The following is a 16,121-nucleotide window of genomic DNA, read 5'->3' on the forward strand; positions in this document are numbered from 1 at the left end:
TGACATTCATGTCAGACAAGCTGTGGTTCAGTTTCAGGCCCCTTTAGGTCTTCAGAGGAGCGGAAAAAGGAAGTGAAAAGGAAAGGGAGAGAGAGACAGGAGAGAAGATGGCCTTCTGGAACATCCCCTGAACTTCACAGAACGTAGTTCTAGATGAAGGAGCCCCTTCATTTCCTCCCAGCTCCTGTTCCCCGAGGGGGTGTCCTGAGGCCCTCGAATGAATTTAGAGCAGGAAAGTCAGGTTCTTAATGCATCCGAGGCCCCTGGATCTCCCTTGGCCAGGCTGGCAGGGTTTGCTAGGACAGCCTTCGGGACAGTCTGCCAGGTAAGTCCCTGAGCTGTGGGGACAGTTAAGGATCTGAGGACACAGGGTTCAGGCAGGGCCCCTGGCACCCTGGGAAGCACTCACCACAGGGAAGGGCAAGGCCAGAACCTCTCAATACTTACAAACACCTCGATGGTGACAGGGACAGTGCTGTTCAGAGGGGGGTTGCCAGCATCCTTGGCCATGACAGTCAGATAAATCAGTCCGTTGGGTATCTGTTCGTAATCCAGGGGGCGACTCACACTGATCACTGAAATGACAAGAACAGGGCCCCAGGGCCTCTGTAAGCAGACCTCAGATAGCCGTCCAGCTGGGGCTTCCCTTGGGGCAGAGAGAGGACAGATGACGTGACCGGGCCAGCTCTGCCTTTTTCTTCCCTCCTGCCTCTGAACTCCTAGAGGCTAATGGCCTTGACTGAGATTTACTCCCTGCCTCGTATGTGCCAGGCCCGTGCAAGTCCACAGGATGGTAACTGCTCTGGTGGTAATGTAAGCCCCACTTTACAGATGAAGAAACCAAGCTCAGAGAGGTTTAGTAACTTGCCCAAGACACACAGCTAGGAACTTAACAGAGCCAGAATTTGAGCCCAGATTTGTCTGAATCTGGAGCCCAGGCTCTTCCCCAGTAGGTGTTACTCCTACTTGTCTGTCTCCCCCACTCATCTGGCACTCATCTGGAGGACAGGGTCATGCCCCAGGCTCTCTAGTCCTATCTCTGTTACTGGATACCCTCCAAATAAACAGCTCGCCCATTTACTGCCCAGTGTCAGGGTTGCCAGGGCAGACAGTGGGGCACAGGGGGCAGCTCCCTCCTCAGTCTCCTTTGGTCCTGCCTTTTCCCCTCATTGCCTTTCTCCCCATTTCTCTTCTCTCCCCCACTCCTCCCTTTACCCTACAGGCTCTTCATGCCTGTCCAGTGGCCACTCTGGGCACTGTGTAGACCCCTTGGGGGACACTCAGGGTATGGTGGTGCAGATTTTCCCGTCAGAACTCTGCTGGAAGGTGGCTGAAGACCCGTAACACCAAAGGCAGGCTGAGATATCAGCCAGAGGTGGAGAGGCAGGATCTGCGGGAGCTAAGACAGCTGCCTTGGCCCTCAAACATGCCCCACCCTCCACAGCCTGAACTCTCACCACGAGTTCTCTTTTGTGCTAAGCCACTGACTCTCAGTTTTGGACGGGAAGGCATATTGACTCGGGAGTTGGGGCATGGAGTCTGCAAAGGCCCTACGAAAATATTAAACTGCCACTTCCTATTTGGGAAAGAGAAATCAAATTATTACTTTAGTAATATAAAACCTAAGGGAGGCCTTCCAGCTGAGAGGAAGGTGAGGTGTGAGGTGTGAGATGTGAGGGTGGGCAGAGGCAGGGAACTGTTAGTTTCTTAAAGGGGGACAGAATTCATAGAGAATGTCAGGCTGCAACATCTGGAGCCAGGACTGTAGTTTCTGCATTTCTGACACAACTGTGACGTGCTAGGAGGAGTGAGCACTGGACCCAGAGTCATCCAAAGCATGTCCCTTCTGCCTTGGGGGCACCTAACACATCTTCAAGTATTAGGGAAGCTTCCCAGAAGAAGAGGTGTCCATATGAGCCCTTAGAGCTAGTCAGAGGTTAAAGGGAGGCAGGGCAAAGGGAGCAGACCTTGCAAAGACATGGAAGTGACCACCGTAAAAGGAAAGAGTTGCGAAGGGTTCAAAGATGCCGGATTCTGGTGGTGGGTGGGAAGTGTTGAAACACAAGGCTAGAGAGGCAACCAAGAGCCAGATCCCAAGGGCCTCCCTGGACAGCTTTGCTGTGTGACTTTGGGCAAGTTGCTCCCTGTCTCTGGACCCCAGTTGCCTCGTCTGGAAAAAAAAAAGGTGGTCTCTTGGGATCTTGGAGCTTGAAGTTGCTGCTGCTATTCCATTCACAGGCACTAGGGATCAGGACTCACAACAGGGCAAGCAGGGCCCGAAGTGTGGAACTATGCCTGGGCCAAGCAGGGAAAGGCCTCATCCTGGGAGGGCTGGGGGGCGGCCGCAGCATGCCCAGAGGAGGGGCAGCTTGGCAAACAAGTCTCTACCCCACAGATCTGCCCAGGCAGCCTTCGTAAGAAATAGGGGCCCCTCAGATTGTGGGAACATCAGATGCCTGGGTGGCCATGGGCCTAAGAGCCAGAGAAAGATCTGGCTGATCTGAGACATAGATCTTGAACCCATGGAAGGGTGACCCCAGGCCATGTGCTGCTCCAGCCAACAGGAACTGTGGCGAAGCTTCATGAGGGATCCAGGGTACCTGGGAGACAGAGGGCTCCCTCCTGAGAGAGGTGTGAGGAAGTTTCATGAGGGATCCAGGGTACCTGGGAGACAGAGGGCTCCCTCCTGAGAGAGGTGTGAGCGTGCACCCCAGCTCCCGCCCGCCAGCCCTCCTCCTGGCTGGGCGCTCAGGCCTGCCCGCCATGTACCTGCATAGCCCTCATATACGCTGATGTCAAAGTAGCTGCCGAAGCAGGAGGCGTTGACAATGCTGTAGGTAATCTGGTTGTTGGGAGGCGAGTCTTCATCTGTTGCCTGGAGGGAAGAAGACAGACAGGGCCCTGAGAACCAAAGGAGGGTGGCTGGGGGCGAGGGCTGGTTCTTCTCAGATCCCCCTTTTTGGGTGATCCAGATTCTCCTTGCCTTTCAGCAGGAGGCCACTGTCTGGCTCCCAGCAGACACAGCTCATGTTGGGGTGTGGAGCTACCCTGGGGTGTCGGAGGGCAGGCTGGAGGCCTAGAGGGAATAGGGGAAGGCCAGGCTTTACCTAGGGGATGGAGAGCTCTCTACCATACCTGGCATGACCATTCCCCACCCCCTTTAGTCTCAGCTGGCATATCCCACACACAGAGGCCTTCCCCGACCTCTAGACTGGGTTAGGGCCCGTGCTGTGAACCCCATCAATTCCAGTGATTTCTTGTTTAATTTCTGCCTGCCTCGCTCAGACTCTTAGCTCCATGCAAGCAGGAACCTTGTGCTTCTTGATTGCAGCTACAGACCTAGAGTCCAGCAAGGTGTTTGGCACACAGTAGGTATCTAATAAATGCATGTTACATGAATGCAAGGAAGGAAGAGGCACTTGGAATGGGGTCAGATCCTTCTTCCCTTGACTGTCTCCTGGGTGGCTGCGTTAAGTAGCTTCTTTCCAGATGTCTGACTGTAGAGAGCCTAGGGGTGGCCCAGCACTCTGAGTATAACAGGAGCAGGGTCCTACGGGGAGCCATGGCCAACGTTGGGTGGGCACATGGTCCTGCCTTCTCCCTTGCCCACCTCCTCCACCTTGCTTCAGAAACAAGTTCTAAATGGAGGCTCTGGTCCTGTCACTCTGGGTGGGCAGAGTGAGGAAGGGGCATGAGGACACTGAGCAGTCTCTTGGTCAGAGGTCACTGAAGCATGTTGGGGACGCACTGCAGGAGGACCTGGAGTGTAGAGTCCTGAGTTCTAGTCCTGCTTCTACTACTCTGCTAATTCGCTGTGCCTCTGGGCCTGCCTCTTCCCTTCCTGAGAGGTGGGTTGCGCCCGTGGTCTCTGGCTGCTGCCAGCTACAGCAGTTCCCGATTCTCAGGAGCCTCTAAAGGGCTTGGACGGGGGTCCTCACACAAGAAACTGCTCAGCACTTGCCAAGGCAGGTGAGGAGGGCATCCTTTTGCTGAATGGTGACCTGAAATTTAGGCTGCAACACACACTAGCTGTACTTGGTAACCAAGGACATGAGATGGTGCTCAGAAGAAGCCTCATGCAGACCAAGAATGTGAGCCCCAAATCTGGGTTGACTTCTTTGTGGATGGGAGGTTAGCAGCTCTTGCAGTGGCTTTCCAAGGGAATTGTCAAGCAGAAGGTACTGAGAGGGGGACAAGGCTGGATGCAGGAAAGCCTGGCATCTTACCCGGAGCCGCACCAGCTGTGTGACCGAAGGCTCGTTTTCCCTCAGGGCACCCACGTAGGCGTCCTTCTGGAAGGTGGGCACATTGTCGTTGACATCCAACACGTTGATCCTGACCCGGCCGGTGGTCTCCTCCCCGCCCCCATCCCGGGCGATGACCGTCAAGGTGAAGCGCTGGATGAGCTCATAGTCCAGCTTCGCAATCAGCATGATCAGCCCCGTGTCCTTGTCCAGGGAGAACCTGTGTCAGGCGAGGGGGAGAGAGGATACCCTGGTGTAAAGCAACTGATAGACAGGGTCTGCGTTTACCAGCCTATCCTTGCCCAAAGTGATAGACACAAAGAAATGGAGTCCGAAACCTGCCTTCTTTTCCATTTGCCCTAAATAAGAAGGACATCTCTTTCTAGTGGGGGGTTGGGTGGGAAGTGGAGGGCAGGAATCAGGACCACATGGGACGTAAAGTGGTCAGGTACTGAAAGGGCAGGAGTAGGTTGATTTACTCAAAGAGGAAACTCAGGAAGAATGACCCTCCTTTGCTGTGAACAGGAGTTTCTACCTACTGGACAGTTAGATGTTGGAGAACTGTAATGGTCAGAGATTCTTGTAACTGATACCACACAAATACAAAGGGTCATAGGAGACTAGTATGAACAATTATATGCCAACAAATTGGACAATCTAGAAGAAATGGATAAATTCCTAGACACATACAACCTACCAAGATTGAATCAAGAAGAAACAGAAAATCTGAACAAATAACTACTAATGAAATCAAATCAGTAATTGCAAACCTCCCAGTAAACAAAAGTGCAAGACCAGACAGCTTCACTGGTAAATTCTCCCAAACACTCAAAGACGAATTAATACCAATCCTTCTTAAACTCTTCCAAAATTAGAACAGGAGGGAACACTTGCAAACTCATTTTATGAGGCAGCATTACTGTGATACCAAAACCAGACAAGCACATTACAAGAAAAAAATTACAGGACAATATTCTTAATGAACGTAGATGCAAAAATCCTCAACAAAATATTAGCCAACCGAATTCAACAATGCATTAAAAGGACATTACACCATGATCACGTGAGATTTATTTCAGAGATGCAAGAATGCTTCAACACCCACAAATCAATGTGATACACATTAATAGGATAAAACATTAAAGGGTAAAAATCATATGATCATCTCAATAGATGCAGAAAAAGCATTTGATAAAATTCAACATCTTTTTCTCATAAAAACTCTCAACAGACTGGGAATAGAGGGAATGTATCTCAATATGATAAAAGCCCTATATGACAAATGCACAGCTAATATCACACTCAATGGTGAAAAGCTGAAAGCGTTTCCTCTAAGATCGGGAACAAGACAAAGATGCCTACTCTCATCACTTTTATTCAAGTTAGTATTGGAAGCCCTAGCCACAGTAACTAGGCAAGAAAAAAAAAGGCATCCAAATCAGAAAGGAAGAGGTAAAACTGTCACTATTTGCAGAGAATGTGAGACTATATATAGAAAACACTAAAGACTCCACCAAAAAACTATTAGAACTAATAAATCAAAATATAAAATATTTTGTATTTCTATATATTAATAATGAACTGTCAAAAAGAGAAATTAAGAAAACAGTCCCATTTACAACTGCATAAAAAAGGATACCTAGGAATAAATTTAACCAAGGAAGTGAAAGATCTATACACTGAAAACTATAAGATACTGATGAAGGACACTGAAGGTGACTCAAAGAAATGGAAAGATATTCTGTGCTCATGGATTGGAAGAATTAATATTGTTAAAATGTCCATACTACCCAAAGCAACCTACAGATTCAATGCAATCCCTATAAAAATTCCCATAGCATGTTTCACAGAAATAGAACAAATAATCCTAAAATTTGTATGGAAGCACAAAAGACCCCAAATAACCAAAGCAGTCTTGAGAAAGAACAACGAAGCTGGAGGCATCATGCTCCCTGAGTTCAAACTATATTACCAAGCTACAGTAATCAATATAGTATAGTAATGGCATAAAAACAGACACGTAGATCAATGGAACAGAATAGAGTCCAGAAATAAATCCACACATATGTGGTCAACTAATTTATGACAAAGGGGCCAAGAATATACAATGAAGAAAGGGCAGTCTCTTCAATTAATGGTGTTGGGAAAACTGGCCCACTAGCAAAAGGCACAAACTTCCAGTTATAAAATAAATAAGTCCTGGGGATGCAATGTACAGTGTGGTGACTAGAGTGAATAATACTGTATGGCATATTCAAAAGTTGCTAAGAGAGTAGATCTTAAAAGCTCTCACCACAAGAAAAAAATTTGTAACTATGTATGTTGGCAAATGTGAACTAGACCTATTGTGATCATTTCACAACATACACAGGTATCAAATCATTATGCTGTGCACTTGAAACGAATATAATGTTTATGTCATTTATACCTCAATAAAATACACACACATAACCGGGCAATAAAACCAATTCTGCCATCCAGATGATTTTGCACCAAAATGTTTTAAACACGCAGCAGAGCATCCAGCAAGGGGAGGTGTGGTTGGTCCTCTCTCAGGAGTTACCTCTCATCTTCTGCTCAAGGGACTACATCTTACAAATGTCTCCTGGTGGGGAGCAAGGCCCACAGAAACTGTCCCTCTACCTGTCTCCTCTCAACATCCCCTCAGGTGCCCCCGTGAGTTGTCAGCTGACATCTGTGTGCCCTGACCTGTTCCATGGCTTCCAGTCACCAGGCCTGGAAGATCCTGGCTCTGAGACCAGGAAAGCCCTGGCCCAGAAGACGGGAAGAGGTGAGGAAACCCAAGATGACAAGGACAAGGCCTCATGAACACAGATCCCCTGAGGGACTGGGGTGCCTTGTGTGTCTGTCCCGCTGCTGGTTCCTTCCTCCCATTTTGAGGCCCCATCTCAGAGTGGCAGAGAATGGCTGGATGCACCCAATAATCTGTCTCTCCCTGGTCATTTACAGCCAGCCAGCACCGTATGTATCCTCTTGGGCTTCCAGATGTATCAGACAATTCAGTTTTAGAAGCAGACGAGCCCTCTGAATTCAACTTCGCTTTCGAACATGTTTAACTGAAGACAAGGGAAAGAGGTGCCCCAGAACACAGGTGGGTGACAGGGCAAGGCTAACAAAGATCAGGCAGTGAGGCATGCCACCTGCCTAATCGCTGCAGCACACGACAAGCCCCTGCTGGAGGCTGTGAGTCCTGTGGTGAAGACCACACACAGAGGCCTGGCCCTAGGTGTGTGCGCCTCACCAGCGACAGGCCTCTGAGCAAAAGACTGAGCCTCCCTGGGCTACAGCTTCCTCATCTGTAAAGTGGGGATGCTAATAGTGTCTAGCACCGAGTTCCTCCAGCATTGAGTTTTGAGAATTACATCAGAAAATGCATATAAAGCACTTGGCAAAATGCCTGACACATGGTAAGGGCTTCAAAAATGCCAGCTGCTGCTGGACTATCATCAGCTTCAAAGCTGCTTTCAAAGCTTCAAAATGCCATCTTTTGAGGGCCAGAGAAACTGTGTCCCGGAGACATTAGAGGACTTGAACAAGACTATACCACAATCAGGGCCAAACCAGCAGCGGCGCCCTTGGGTCCCCTCTCTCAGCCCAGTGCTCTAGCCTTGGGGGTGTAGGTCCTCCCAGGTGCTGAGAAATTTCCCCATCACAGGTGTGGCAGAGGGCCACTGCGAAGGAGTTGTGTCAGGGTCTCACCGGTCAGGGTCATCGCTGAAGAAGTAGTTGACTTCCCCGAAGGTGCCCACATCATTGTCTGTTGCCTGCAAAGGTGAAAACAAGAAGTCAGCCCTGTCAGACCTCGCTGAGGCTCCTGACCCCACCAGCTGTCTGCAGCAAGCCCATGGTTCTCCGGCACAACTCCTCTGGTCCAGGCCAGGTTTTCTAGAGCCACTAAGTTCAATAGGCTTGCCACCAGCCACCAACAGCTATTTAAATTTATATGGGAGAGCACAGTTCTAAAAGCTTGATTTTTCTTTTTTTTTAAGCACTGTTATTTTAAAATATACATTTTTACTGATTATTAGAGAGGGAGGAAGAAAGAAACATTGATGCGAGAGTGCAACATTGATTGGCTGCCTCCTGCATGCTCCCTACCAGGGATCGAGTCTGAAACCCAGGCATATGCTCTGACCTGGATTCAAACCAGCAACCTCTTGGTGCATGAGACCACACCCAACAACAGAGTCATACCAGCAAGGGCTAGAAACTTGATCTTTTACCTAAATCTCTAACTTTGTGAAACTACCCCCTCATGGCCTCATGCCAGGCAGTTCCCATTCAGACCACTTGTTTGGGCAGAGAGGTGCCAGAGAAGATGGGTGGAGTGGGCAGCAGGCTGTTTGCAGTCAGATGACAATGCCCCAGGCAAAAAGCCTGCTGCCCATGACCACAAGGACTGGGCTGGGAGTGGCCCTTGATGGCAGCTGGGCAATCAGAATCCTTCTCTGGGGTTCTCTGAATGGTTGCTGGGGGTAAAAGTTTTCGCTGGAAACAGTGAGGCTGAGACAGAGTGTACTGGGAGCTGCTCTCCCCCGGATGGGCGGGGAGAATGAAGGCGCTCTCAAAGGAGAGCTAAAAGGCAGGAGCTGAGTCCTGGTAGTTCTGGAGTCCTGGAGCTGACACCCCTTCCCACCTCGGTTTGGTCTGTGAGTCCTACAAGACCCGTTTCACCCAGGCTGATCCAAGTTAGCTTTCTGTCACTTGTAGTCAAAAGAGACTGGAGGCGGAGAGGCGTGCCAGATGCTGATGACAACGGCGATAATGGTGACCATCGCTGGCCTGTGCGATCAGACCTTTTACATTTTCAGAGACCAGCCATGTTTATCACGACCTGACTTTATCCTCACAACTGTCCAAACATGATGAAGACGACAGATATTTCCACCCATCTCACAGATCAGAAAACTGAGGCCCAGACCCCAGTGAGGCCCAGGGTAGCCCTGTCACCACTCCAGGTCATGAGCAGGTTACAAGCAGAGTGGGGCAGAAGCTGGAATCCCCACTTCCATCCTGGGGTTCCTTCCTTCATGCCATCTGAGTGAGGCTCCTCCTCATCGCCCCTCCTCTCTAGGATGAGGGCCGTTCTGGAGCAGTTTGGTTTTTGTGGCTGGGACCTCTTGCCTTCTCCATTGTCCCTGGCATGGGACAGTCCACAGTGCAGGCTGAATAACACAATTCACTCATTCACTCGATAGTTACTTATGAAGCATACACCCTGTGCCAGGCACTGTGACTTGTTCCCCTCCCAGGCCACTGCCCTGCAGCTGGGCAAACAGCTGCCTGCCACCAGACGCCAGGAGGGAACGGTCTTGGGCTGACCTTGGGGTCCACTTACATGTTTTACACTCAAGGTTTCTCTGTAGGATCGTAATTGGGTAGAATTCAGCTGCTAAAAATAGGTTTCAATACCTTTACCTGTTTACTTTATAATTTTTTAGCTTTGCTGAGGTATATAAGTGACAAGATATTTAAGGTGTATGGCGTGATGATCTGATACGTGCATACCTGTGGAAGGACTGCCTCGTGCCCAATTTACACTCAGCGTCCCCACTGTTTGTGCTCCAGGAGACTGTGTGCAGATCTCTGTCCCCTCCACTGCCCCATCCTGGCTCTGAGGACATCATAGGTCCTCAGGGGATGCACGTCAAGTGAGTGAAAAGGAAGATGCTGAGCCATGTAACCCACCTTCCAACCCAGGACTGATTCCTGATAGACCCTCCCTGACGCCCTAGGTCATGCCTCTCGACACTGCTGCTTATTGAGCACCTAGCACTTGTTATATATTTTATCTTCATAGCAACCCTATTACAGACAGGGAAACTGAGACACAGAGAGGGTAAATCGAATCGCTCACCCAAGGCTTCACAGCTAAAAAGGGGGCAGAGCCAGAATTTGAACCCAGGCCCCACTGCCATGCTCTTAGTCTCCACGTGTTATTGCTCTAAACCAAGAAGAGAGCTTGGCCTCAGAAGCAAAGGTACCTGATTATCCCAGGGGAGAGGAGACCAAAGCTCCTCATGATAAGCTCGCCCCTCTCCTCCCCTTCTCCCCTTCCAGGGACTAGAGGAGAAGGGGAGGGGAGGGGCCCCGAAGTTCCCTTTCGTTCCGCTGACACATAACCCTCAGCATGTGTGGTATTATTAGACCATAATAACTGCAGCTTGGTCTGAGGAAGAGCTGCCCAGATGCCATCGAGCCCCTGGCGAGGGGTCAGTGTGCTGTAGAGAGCCCAGTTCCAGGCCACTGTCAACAGCCCAGGTCACAGTATGACCAAACAGTGACCCCTGGGGCCTCAGCACCCTCATGCGTCTGGGGAAGCCATGAGGTCGGGGCCGCAGCTGCCAGGCTCGCCCCCGAGCGTGGCCAATGCCTGGCACATAGCAGTGCTCCCCAAATGCTTGGAGAGTAATACTGGTAAGAAGGGGACGGTGGAGGGATGGGGCAAAGACACGGAGGAGAGAGGCTTCAAAGGGAAGAGAGGGAATGGAGCGGGAGGGGGGAAAGAAGGGGACCAGGAAAAGGGGGGAGAGTGGCTGGGAATATGGAGGGCATCGGGGGAGATAGAGAGGGCTGGGCCCGTGCAGGAAGTGAGAGCCTGGGGCATGCTGTAAGGGGGGCCCTGCCCCTGAAAGTCACATCGGACCCTGGGTGCCCTTCAGAACTGCACTTGGATTGTCAGGGAGGGAAGGACCCCTAAGGTCCCCTTGTACAGTACCCTTCACCCCGGGGCCTGGAGAAGCTGAGGCCAAGTGACATTTAGTGTTGAGCCCCCAGGGAGGAGATAGAACTGCCCTCTCTTTCCAGGCAGAGGTGGCTGCCATTTTCCTTCCCCCACCCCCACCCCCATATCCTCCCCAGGTGGGCTGGGCACAGCCATGGTTCCCACACTGACCCCTTTTCCCTGGGGGCGTCGTGCCCGCCCAGGCCGCAGATGCTGACCAGGGAAGATTTGTGAGTCCTTTAGTGCCACTGTCTAATGACCGTATGAAATATGTATGCTGGTGAAGGGGAGAGGGAGAACTTCCATTTCTCAAATGCATGAAGCAGAATAGGAGCATGAAAGCTGCATGTGCCCCTGCGGGGGGGGGAGGGGGGGGGGCTGCAGCCGACACACAGGGCGTCCCTAGGCCAGTGCTGGGCTGCGTTGGGGCCGGGGAGGGGCCCTGTGCCCGGGAGAAGGCAGCAGACCCAACCACTGGGGGGTCCTGCTGAAGGCCCTCCAGGGCTCCCTGGTGCCCTCAGGGGACAGTCCCTCCTCTTCTGCGTGCCTTCCCAGCCCTGTACTCCAGCTTCTGCAGCGGGCTCCAGCCTCGTCTCTGACCCAGGCTGGACCTGACTGGCTCTGGCACCTGCCTGTCTGCCCCATCTGCGTAGACGGCTTCCTCCCTCTGCCTGGCTCACCCACTCCTGTCTCCCATGACTCCCCAAGGTTGGGTTCATGCTCTGCAATATTCCCAGCCCTGACTGCACTTGGGAGCTGAAGCTGTGGCTCCCTGAGGGCGGGTGGGGTCATGGGGCCTGGACATAAAGGCAGCTCCGGCAAGCTCCTGATAGCTGTCATCTATAGCTACATGGGCATCCACACCTACATGACAGTATTAATGGATACACTGTTCAGTTCTGGCCACACCCCTATGGGGAGGGGACTGTTGTAACCCCTGCTCTCTGCCTTTAACAGACAGACGAATGATGATGTTAAGTAACGTGCCCAAGGTCTCACGACTGGTAAGTGGCAGAGCTGGCCTCCAAATCCCTGTTTCGAACCATTCAGCACTTTGTAGGATAGACAGCCCCGGGGCAGTCCTGTGGCACTGAGGCCTCAGCAGCTCTGCAATGCCAGCCAGCCCAGTAGAGGGCACTGTCCAGGACAGTGACGGGTTCCACCCCAGCCCCACACGCGGCATCGTGGCACTTTTAAAACAACCTCCTTCCCAAGGCTTGCTATATGCCTGAGCAACTGAAAGGCCAACAGACCGACCAAGTATCAGACAGTGGCCGCCGTGCCCACTTTAGGAAGTAGGGTTTGAGGAGTGGGCAGGAGCTTGTGGATAGAGGACAAATGTCCTTCTCATGAATACCTTTTCCCTCCCACCATGTTTTACAGTGAGCAATCCATCTCCTTGCAGGGTGACTTCAGGCTCCCACAGGTCAGATGGCTACAGAGATGGGGATGGGAATGGCCAGCTGGCCAGGCTGGGTGACTCTCATCTTGTACCTGGAGATGCTAAGAAATGCCAAACCAAGTTCAGGTGAGCACCGCACCTGTGCTGCAAGCCCTCCCTCTGGTTCCTCTGTGCCCACTACTATCCTCGCAGGGGCTGGGATCTCACCCACAGGGACACACTGGCTGGCACATCTCACTATTGGTCAAGACTCTTGTAAGAGGCCCAAGGCAAGAAGTCAAACCCAACGGCTAAAATGATCTTCCTCTGCTCCCAAACCCTCAGTGCCCCGCTGCTGCTGGACAAATCCCAGACCAGCACTTGGTGTCCAGGCTCTGCACAGCCCAGCTAGCCTTGGTGGTCTTGTACCCACTTCTCCCTGATGCACCCAGGCTGTTTCTCTCTCCTCTCTCTCTCTTTCTTTTTTTTTTTTTTTATTGATTTCAGAGAGAGGACGGGAGAGAAAGAGATAGAAACATCAATGATGAGAGAATCATCGATTGACTGCCTCGTGTGTGCCCCCCTACTGGGGAACAAACCCAAAACCCGGGCATGTGCCCTGACAGGGAATTGAACCAGGGCCTCCTGGTTCATGGGTCAACACTCAACCACTGCACAACACCAGCCAGGCCAGACTGTTCTTTCATTGCCTGGTTGGCCATCCCTTCATTCTGTAACTGCTGTCCAACTCTGGCGCATCCCAAATGCCCCCCCTCAGGGAGCTCCTGACCGCTCACTGTTCTTGACCTGAGAGCCTCTTGCTGTACCTTTTCTGGAACACGCAGCATAATCTGCCATTACTGAAAACTACCTGTGTGTGCTCCATTTCCCCCTTGCCAGAGAAGCCTGTACCTAACTCCTTTTTGTATCCTCTGTTGTGCCCAGCACAGGACTCAAAATCATTGCCAAATTTAGTAAAATCTGGAATTTCCATTGTTGGCCACTGAGTGCCAACCTGATCTTCCTCCTGGGAGGCTGAACCCCTATCAGCAGACACCATGGTGGGCAGTGAGCAGCCAGAGTGAGGCTGCTCTGGTTGCCCAGGGTACATGGCTGGGGTTTACAAAGCATCTCCAACAAGTCTCCCAAGCACTGAGCTCCCATCCAAGCTCCTACTGGCCAAACCCTAGAGGCAGACGAAGGGCGGGGACTCACTGAATGGCCCATGCAGTCCTGAATCAGGGCACAAGCAGAGTGGGAGAGAAGGGCAGGGTGGGCCTGGAGGGGCAGATGAAGGACGCTTGGAACACCATGGAAAAAACTTTCATGGAGACAGGGACCAGACTCTCAATCAGTCACGTATTCAGTAAATATTTTCTGAGCTTTTCCAATGTACCAGCTACTGCATCAGCCACTGAAGTTGCAGCCATAAGCATGGCAATGCTCTTGCTGGAATGTCACTTACAATTGGAAAGGGGAGATGGACATGGAGGAGAGAACTAACTAAATAACAATTTCAGATCAACAGTGGTAGGAACTGTGAGAAAAGTAAAGCAGAAAATGGGCTAGCAGGTGACTGGGTTGGGATTAGTCCTGGAGAAGTGTTCTCCTTGCCACGTGTATCTGGGTCTATTGTCCAGTCACTGGCCGGACACCGAGATGTTGAGATGCCCAGGTAGCTTTTGGGAAGAACTGGCCTCCTGCAGGTACCAAGGCCTGGAGGGGGCTGAGAACGTCTCCTCCCAATCAGCCTGCCCTGGTGGAAGCACCTGCAGCCCAGGAAGAAGGGCCAGCAGGTCAGCATCTATCCCCATGGTCAGTATCTGGGAGAGGGGGCCAGGACTGGCTGCTGCCCAGTGCGTGATTTATAAGGCATCTTCTCTGATTCTTCCCAACACTGGCATTACCAGCAAAACTAATTCCCTCATTTGGGCCTTTATAATTGCATCGGCAAGTGCTTATTTCCGTGATGGACAATGCCGGCAGAACTGTAATTTTCTTCTGCTGACAAAAAGGAAAAAAATAAATACACACGGGGGGGAAATTCCAAAGGTTAAGACAAGGTGAACCTGTAGTGGGGGAATAGTCAAATCCCCAGAATGGTCAGGCCCGAGTCATAAATGCCCTTCATTCTCCTGGCTTCCAGGTGGGAAGGGGTACAATGGTGCCCCCGCCATTTCCCTTTGAGCACATACTATGTGCCATGTGCTGTGTCCAGCATTTCTCATGCTTTATTTCATCCATCTTCCCAAGGACCTTCTGTACTAATATTATCCCCATTTTACAGATAGAGAGAAATGAGGCTCAGAGAGGTCAATGAACCTGCCCAAGGTCAAACAGCCACAGTGCTGGGATGTGAACTCAGCACACTGACTGCAAGAGGGTGCTCTTAACCATTCCTTCTCCTGCTCCCCTGTTGGTGGGGTGGGGCAGAGGCATCTTCCTCCAGTATGAGAGCTCAGCCATGGGACGCAGGGTGCTCCAACCAGGTCACTGTCCTCACCCTATAGAAGCCAGATGGGCCCCACAGGCAGTCTTCTCCTTGCCACAGTGGCTCTTCTCCCAGCCCCTGCTCAGAGAGGGTGGGCTCCAGCAACCCTGGTTGTGCCCATCAGCAGAGGAGGAAGGGATCTCTGGCTGTGGTTACTCAGGAGGCAGGCCCTTGGCCAAGACCCTTGGTCCTCAAAGAAGGCTCCCAATTCCTGTCCCAAACTGGGACTTGGTGTGTGCAGGTGGCTCAGGGCCTAGACTGGGGAGGCTGTCACCTATTGAAGGCTAGGACAGCGTGGATGGTTGTGAGTGCCCTCCCAAAACAGCCAGGGCTATTCACCCAGCACCCTCTGGATGTAGCTGTCTCTTTAACTGGTATGCCAGGGCTCTATGCCCAGCTCCCTGCCCTCTGATGCTCATCCTGATAGCTCATGCCCACTCCCAGGGGACCCATCATTTCAACAGGGGTCAGGTCCTCTGGTCTCCTTGTTCCTTCCCAAGGGCTCCCTCTGACCGAGCCTGTTTTCACAATCAACAGTCACTCTATCACCCTCTTCTATTCATTTGCCCTGGACAGAGGGCCCCCTACAGGGTGCGTGCCTTGCCCACACACTGCCCCCATGTCTCTCTGCCCCCATGGCTGTCCCTCATTGTGGCCTTGCAGATGCTCACCTGCTGATGCTGGGTCTTATGCTCCCACCTGACTCCCGCCTGCTCTGGCCTTTTCCAAGATCTCCCTCCAAACTATGGGGCATTGGCACTGCTGTACTCTGTTATCGCTGACCCCTCCCTGGGGACAGACACCTTCCCCTCTCACGGTTTTAAACACCCTCTACCCTTCTTTATAGCTTGAAAGTCCTCTTTCTTTCTTCCCATGTCCTCACACTTCTCCCTCCCTCCTTCCCTCCTTCCCTCCCTCCCCCCTCTCCAAACACAAACACACACCACTTCCTCTCTCTGTTTCAGGCAGCCCCCAATACCTCCTGTCCCCACATATTCTCATAGAAACCTCTCCTTTCCTCTGTGTCTAGCTCAGGAGGACCCCATCCTGCTACACATCACACACAGACACATGCTCACACCCACCCTCAATCTCAAGCAGCCCCAAACCCCCACCTCAGCCCTGGTGGCCCTTCCACATCCCCTCCCCAGCTACCTGCGTGCCTGTCCCTGCAGGCTGGCAACCGGCGGCACACACTCAATCACTCCCCACCCTCGTCACGCACGCTCGCCCGGACACCCCGCCTGAGGCTCCGCTCTG

General features: G+C 51.9%; 1 protein-coding gene across 4 annotated transcripts in view; it reads right to left on the reverse strand.

Moving 5' to 3' along the window:
- The window catches only part of CDH23 (cadherin related 23), a 338,466-nt gene that overhangs the window by 115,163 nt on the left and 207,182 nt on the right, over positions 1 to 16,121 (reverse strand). For all 4 annotated transcript variants that reach the window (XM_087824365.1, XM_087824361.1, XM_087824363.1 and 1 more), the window contains 4 exons: positions 7,965 to 8,029; positions 4,227 to 4,464; positions 2,770 to 2,875; positions 448 to 575 (listed from right to left, as the gene is read on the reverse strand). In XM_087824365.1, coding sequence (XP_087680491.1) covers positions 448 to 575; positions 2,770 to 2,875; positions 4,227 to 4,464; positions 7,965 to 8,029 — 537 coding nt within the window. The remainder of the gene's footprint in view (positions 1 to 447; positions 576 to 2,769; positions 2,876 to 4,226; positions 4,465 to 7,964; positions 8,030 to 16,121) is intronic.

Source organism: Miniopterus natalensis, chromosome 14, assembly GCF_054644295.1.
Source record: "Miniopterus natalensis isolate mMinNat1 chromosome 14, mMinNat1.hap1, whole genome shotgun sequence".
NCBI classification, from domain to species: Eukaryota; Metazoa; Chordata; class Mammalia; order Chiroptera; family Miniopteridae; genus Miniopterus; species Miniopterus natalensis.